Source organism: Benincasa hispida, chromosome 3, assembly GCF_009727055.1.
Source record: "Benincasa hispida cultivar B227 chromosome 3, ASM972705v1, whole genome shotgun sequence".
Lineage (NCBI taxonomy): Eukaryota > Viridiplantae > Streptophyta > Magnoliopsida > Cucurbitales > Cucurbitaceae > Benincasa > Benincasa hispida.
The window spans coordinates 25,346,113-25,353,496 of record NC_052351.1 but is presented as its reverse complement, the minus strand read 5'-3'; the positions used below and the strand labels follow the sequence as shown (position 1 = coordinate 25,353,496).

Genomic DNA, 7,384 nt, shown 5'->3' with positions numbered 1-7,384 from the left:
AATTTAAGGTATCAACCCCAATAATCTTCCATCTGTCCTAAAGCTAGTGGGTGCAAAGTAAAATTACAGGATATAGTACACAAAACAAAACAAAACAAAACTAAGGCATAAATTACACGTCCAGTAAAAATCTCTCATTTGTTATAGACTAGATGAAGCTTGTCTTGTAGACCCATACACTCCAAATGACCCTCAAGCACTTTAGTTTGTGAGAGCTTTTGTAAATGGATCAGCAACATTGTTCTCCAAAGAGAATTTTGTGACAACCATGTCCTCTCAATGAACAATCTCCCATATGAGATGATACTTGCGCACTATGCGTTTGTCACGCTTGTGGCTCCTAGGTTCCCTGATTAGCCACAACACCACTACTATCACAATAAAAGGTGATGGACTTTGAGATGTCTAGAATAACTTCCAGATCAATCAAAAACTTCTTAAGCCATACAGCCTCATTGGTAGCTTCACAAGCCATATTCTGCCTCCATGGTAGAGTTAGCTATGTAACCTTGCTTAGTGTTCCTCCAGACTACAGGTGAGCATTGATCCTGAAGTGGATTTCCTAGAATTCTTATCAGTCTAAAAATAAGAGTCAGCATATCCTATAAGGATTAAATCTTTAGACCCATACACAAGCATGTCGTCCCTCGTTCTCCTAAGATACTTGAGTATAATTTTAACTATTGTCCAGTGATCTAATCTTGGATTTGACTGATATCTACTGATTATCTCTACTGCATAGCAAATGTCAAGTCTAATACATAACATCGCATACATCAGGCTGCCAACAGTCGATGCATAGGGGATCCTTCTCATCTCCTCAACTTTTTGAAGTATCTTAGGACACTGTTCCTTAGACAAGATAATTCCATGCCTGAAAGGTAATAAACCTCTCTTGGAATTTTGCAGCGAACACTTGAGAAGCATCTTGTCAGCGTACGATGTCTGAGACAAGTCCAACGATTTGTTCTTACGATTCCTGAAGATCTGGATCCCAAGAACAAATTGCGCCTTTTCCAAATCTTTCATTTGAAATTGCGCCGCTAACTGCTACTTTACATCAATCAATAGATTTACATCATTCTCAATTAGTAGGATATCGTCTACATGCAATACTAGGAAAGCTACTGAACTGTTGATGATTTTCTTGTAGACACAAGACTCATCAACATTTTGATCAAAGCCATAAGATTTGATCAAAATATCAAACCTTATATTCCAAGAACGAAAAGCTTGTTTCAGTCCATAAATGGACCATTTAAGCTTACAAACCTTTTGTTCTTGACCTTGGGAGATGAATCTCTCTGGTTATTACATAAAGATGGTTTCCTTAAGATTTTCATTTAGAAAGGCAATCTTAACGCCCATTTACCAAATCTCGTAGTCATAATAGGCAATATACAGGAGTATTCGAATAGACTTTAACATGACAACAGGTGAGAAAGTTTCCTCATAGTCAACTCTCTCAACCTGGGTATAATCCTTTGCTACTAATCTAGCCTTAAAGATTTGCACCTTACCATCTGCACCGCTTTTCCTCTTGTAGATCCACTTCCTGTTGGTGTTGATGTCCTAAATCTCGTGGGTCCTATAGTTTGTAATTGTTATGTACAAACAATTTTATTTATTTAACAAGATATAAGATGTTTTATTCGACATTTAGTAGCATGAACCCAGAAACCAATAAACTAACATCTAAGGTTATCATCTGTAGTTTGGAGACTGTTGGGTTTTATGCCCTTAAATTCGTAGATAGTAAATGTTATTAATTTACCACCATCAATAAAGAGTCATGGATGCTCAATCAATAGATGTTATTGTTTGTATTGTTGTTTAATTTGTCTTAATTACCCTAAATTGAATAACTAACATCCAAGGTTGCCTTATGAATCTTGAACAGATTATAGATATACATTAAATTGTGATCAGATAATCTAGACATAGTAATTAAGTTTATTAAATAAAAATATATTATATTAGTCTATAGAGAATCTCAATACTAAAATCAAATAAAATAATTTTTTTTACTCTAAAAAAAACATCAAACGGTTTTTAAAGCTAAAAAATTAGGCATGTAAATTGGACTATTAGGTAGTTGGATGGTAGATTTGGAAGACGGCATCAAACGGGAAAATAGCAATTGAAAAATTTAGAAATTTTTCAAGGAATTTTTAAAATAGATATTTTTCAAAATTATCCTCTCATTTTAGATATTTCCTACAAATTTTTAGTACTTTTTGGACTATTCTAATTTTCGGTTTGGTCAAACTTTTTGCTACATTTGCAAAAGTTAAAAACAGTAGACACAGAAGGAATTTTAGTAATTGTTTTTACTATTTGATTGTATTTATACAAATTATTCTCTCTTAAAGTTAAAATATTTAGAAGCAATTGAGATGAAATGCTTTGAAATCATAAGTGAATAGTGTAAAATTCTTTCCTATGCTTTTAATGACTTCAAATGAAAGGCTTGACTAAATTTGCGTCACTAATCAATTGAATATTCATGAATACATATGAAAATAAAGGAAAATGAGTTATATGTTGGACATCTAAAGACAAACCATGCACTGAACCTAGAGATGAATTATGCGACAAAGCAGTACTTCACAAAGAAAAACGAGAAATTTGAAAGCAAGTCATGCGGTGAAGCTATTTAGTAACGAAAATGAGAGTCAAATACATCTAAGGGGACCACCGACAATTGTAAAATTGAATGTACAAAAGTTACCTGAAGCGTCTGTCATTATCCTGTGTGACAAAAGTGGAGTTGCGTCTAGCTCCATAAATACCACTGCTCAAAGAAGAAAGATATTCATTCTAAGAGGAAGAGTCAATGAGATTTGAGGTCTTCATACACTTCTGGAATTGGATGGAATTACCGGACACACACCACTGTACTGGAGAAGAAGACTCGAAAGAGGATATTCTCCATCCTTCCACCGCAGAGCATAGAATAACATCCATCTTAGATCACGGAGAACATGAGAATGACACTAGCAATCATCATCTCTTCCATTCATCTCCTCATCTATCATTTTTTTTATTTTGTATTATGTTTTCCATTTCTATTCGGTTCATCTTATATTGTAACGAAAATTGCTTACTTTAATATAGATCATGACTTCATCTCCATATTCTTCGACTTTTACTTTTCTTCCCATGAGTAGCTAAATCCTTATTAAGTTGGGATGAGTTAATCCTCATTCCGACAAGATTAATAATTAAGCAAATGTTGATTTGGGTAATGAAACTTTAAATCCAACTTGTGATTTCTTTTCATCATTGGAATCATGATATAACAATTAACTACTCAAGAGAATAAGTGGGATTTCGTTCAACCAAGTAAGTGACGTGTTTAGAGATAAACATTTTTTTACGTTCCAAGTAACATAAGCATGCATCATGGAGATATGCTTATGTGTCTAACTCACCAAGAGGTGGAGTCCGAAAGGTAATGAACATGAACACAAACACAAGTTTATCATTAGGTTCAAAGGTTTAAGAATTGTTTATTCCAACTCCTTTTTCTCATTTGTTCTTCTTTCCTTGATTCACTTATGTGCTACACACTCACCATTACACGTTCATCTCTACACTCTCAACACTTTGCATGCACTTGTTCAGTTTATGCTATACATATCATCACTCACACCACCCTTAATTAATGTACACGCCCCTACAATCATTAGTAAAGAATCATTGACTGAGTTCGTCTCGTGTTCAACCTCAGTTCTTACTAAAACTACCTCCTAACTGGTTTATTTGCATATCCTAATAATTATTGAATACAAAATTAATACATATTCAAAATATTTTGGTCGTTTCTCTCTAATAATTTGTTGGCTCGTTTGTTAAGCGACATAAATTCCTTTAGTTTCTTTAAAATGTAGAACTTGATTCCACTGTAAGGGCAGATTTCCTTTATTTACATTAATTCTACTCTTCGTTGTTGCAAGTTCAATCGAGAATATAAAAATCTCATTCTCATTCTCTGAACTCTTACTTTATATACTAGTAATCTAACGTTTAACGTGGTTGGTGTGTGCACTGTGCAGCTTTCCAAATTAACGAATTTATAGTTGAAGCATGTACAATTCAAATAAGATTTTTATTTCTTTATTATAGCATCATTTTAAAAGTTTTAATTTGACTTTATATATTTTTTTTAACTTTGTTTAAATTTGACTTTATAGATTTAATTAAGCTTTACAATCATATTGATCCTATTTGATAATTAGTTGATTTTTATTTTTTATTTTTAGAAAAAGTATTTGTTTGTTCTCAATTTCTTACCACAGTTTTCATGTTATCTAAGTAAAATTGTTGAATTTTGAGACAAATTTTAAAAACAAAAACAGATTTTTAAAAATTACTTTTTAGTTTTTAAAACTTGACTTAGTTTTTTAAAGCATTAGTAGAAAATAGATGATGAAGCAAAGAAACCGAGAGGAGAAATGGTTGCTTACTGACTTAGTTTATAAAAATCAAATAATTACCCAATAGTATTTTAAAAATGGTGTTTCTCATCACTTAAAAATCTAGTTTTTTTTTTTTTACTCAACTCTTAACCATAATATGGTCAACTAATATCATTACCCAAAAAGAAACCTTTCTAATGAAAGAGAAAAATTGTAAATATGATAATGTTGGAGACTAAATTACAACTTTTAAAATTATAGGAGTTAAATAAAACACTTATTCAAACCTTAATCTTAATTTTAGTTTATAATTAACATTTTCAATAGAAGTATAGTCTCTATTAATGTTGCAAACATATTCACTATGTCTTTTTCTAATTACAGGGAAAATTATTATTTTTTAACCAACTTTAACTTAAATTTATAATTATTAAATTTTATATTTACTTGAAATCAATACATGGATCCGTAGCGCAATGGTAGCGCGTCATTGGGTTCACAATCTTCGTTTTATTTCTGATTTTTTCCTACACGTTTGCTTTAGTAAATTATTATCTTTAACTTATCACTAACTCCAATAAGTGGATCCGTGGCGCAATGGTAACGCGTCTGACTCCAGATCAGAAGGTTGCGTGTTCGATTCACAAGGGGTTCAATTCTTTGTTCTCTTTTTTTCTTCTTTTTCCAACGTCCTTTAACTTCAACGAATTTACAAAACCCACCCCTCCCTTCACTGGATTTTGCTATCCTCTCCCCGTCGAACTCCAAGATAATCTCTACATGCTACATACAATGCCCCTTTCATTTTCTCTGCAATTTTCTCCCATATTCACTCCATCTTCTTCTTCTTCCTCAAATTCCCAACGCTCTCGGCTATGGCTTCCACTCCCTTCGTCTCTGAAGAGAGCCGTTTCGACCCGAGTGGTCTGCATTTCAACTCGACCCAATAGGAAATCTGGGGCTAAGACTGACAGATCGGAGGCTGAAGAACTCGTTCGCGGTATAATTAGAAAGTTCAGCGACAAAGAACCATTGCTCAAGACACTGGACAAGTACGTCCGTGTTATGAGAACTGAGCATTGTTTTCTTCTATTTGAGGAATTGGGGAAAAGGGATAAATGGCTTCAGTGCCTCGAGGTTCGTTTTTCTTCTTTTCAACTCTGAATTTGGGCCTCTGGGTATTGGATTTTCAAAATTGGATAGATGGGTAATGATGAAAATGCTCAAAGGCAGAGTTGATTGAATTTGAAATCGCGGATATGAATTTTCAATTTATGAACATTACACACCTCCTGATAAAATGTAAGAAATTAATGGAATTTTCACTTTAGTTCAAGCTCTATTCAGGGATAGATGAAGAATGGAGAGTCTATATATTTTGGGTGGAATTAAACAAGCAAAGAAAGTGCAGTTCTATTGAATGTTTTATTGGTGTATTTTCATTTTCAGGTCTTCAGATGGATGCAGAAACAACGTTGGTATATTGCTGACAATGGGGTTTATTCTAAACTAATATCTATTATGGGAAAGAAGGGCCAAATTCGGATGGCTATGTGGTTGTTTTCTGAGATGCGAAATAGTGGGTGTCGACCTGATACTTCTGTGTACAATGCACTTATCACAGCACATCTTCATTCTAAGGACAAAGAAAAGGCTTTAGTTAAAGTCCTTTGGTATTTTGAGAAGATGAAAGGGATGGAACGATGTAAGCCAAACATTGTTACTTACAACATTCTTACCAGAGCTTTTGCTCAAGCTGGAAAAGTGGATCAAGTTAATACATTGTTTAAAGATCTTGATGAGAGTATTGTTTCAGCTGATATATATACATATAATGGAGTGATGGATGCATATGGGAAAATTGGGATGATTAAAGAGATGGAATTGATGCTTGCTCGCATGAAAAGCAATCAAATTAAACCAGATATCATATCTTTTAACTTGTTGATTGATTCATATGGGAAGAAACAGTTATTTGACAAGATGGAACAAGTGTTCAAGAGTTTGTTACAATCGAAGGAGAGGCCAACACTGCCTACTTTCAATTCGATGATTACGAACTATGGGAAGGCACGGCTTAGAGAGAAAGCTGAAGAGGTTTTTAGGAAGATGAAGGATATGGGATATGAGCCAAGCTATGTGACTTGTGAAAGTCGAATCATGATGTATGGTCACTGTGACTGTGTTTCTAAGGCTAGAGAAATCTTTGATGGAATGGTTAATTCTGGGAAGGAGGTGAGAGTCTCAACACTCAATGCCATGCTTGATGTTTACTGTATGAATGGTTTGGCCTTGGAAGCCGATTTGCTTTTCGAGAGTGCGAGTAATATGAGGGTGTTTCCAGATTCAACAACATACAAGCTATTGTATAAAGCTTACACCAAAGCTGATATGAAGGAACTTCTGGAGAAGCTCTTGAAGAACATGGACAAAGCTGGCATCATTCCAAATAAGAGATTCTTCCTCGATGCTTTGGGAACGGTTGGATCTTCACCAGTAAAACCAAATCCTGCAAGAACTAAAACAGGTTCAAGAAACTCAGGTAGTAGAGTGGAAAAACCAATATCTTCAAGAACTAGAACGGATTCAGGAAACTTGGGAAGTAGAGTGGAAAAACAAATATCTTGAAGAAGTAGAACAGCTTCAAGAAACTTGGAAAGTAGAGTGGAAACCCATGCTCCAGAGTTAGGCTTAGCTTAAGAATTTTTTGTAGTCAATCTACATTCTTTAGGAGCTTCTTGACTTCTCCCATTGGAATATGGAGAATGGTACGGCAGTTCTACAAAAATTACAGGAATGTTGAGTGTTAAAGAAGCCAAAATTTTATACATATGCGTGTACTTATTTTCCCATGAAATTTTATCAATTTGATCAGGTTACGTACCTCACAAAGTTGGGATGTACAAATAAACATGTAAGACCTTTTTTTTTTTTTTTTTGGGTCTTGTTAGCGATTTGAAACT

At 34.0% G+C, this 7,384-nt stretch overlaps 1 protein-coding gene across 1 annotated transcript; it reads left to right on the top strand.

Moving 5' to 3' along the window:
- Positions 1-5,131: 5,131 nt before the first annotated feature.
- On the top strand, positions 5,132-7,334 carry LOC120073797 (pentatricopeptide repeat-containing protein At4g39620, chloroplastic). Its single transcript, XM_039026643.1, has 2 exons — positions 5,132-5,558; positions 5,871-7,334. Exons 1-2 carry the CDS (start codon positions 5,202-5,204, stop codon positions 7,047-7,049), a joined length of 1,536 nt encoding a protein of 511 aa, XP_038882571.1. The 5' UTR covers positions 5,132-5,201; the 3' UTR covers positions 7,050-7,334.
- Positions 7,335-7,384: the final 50 nt, after the last annotated feature.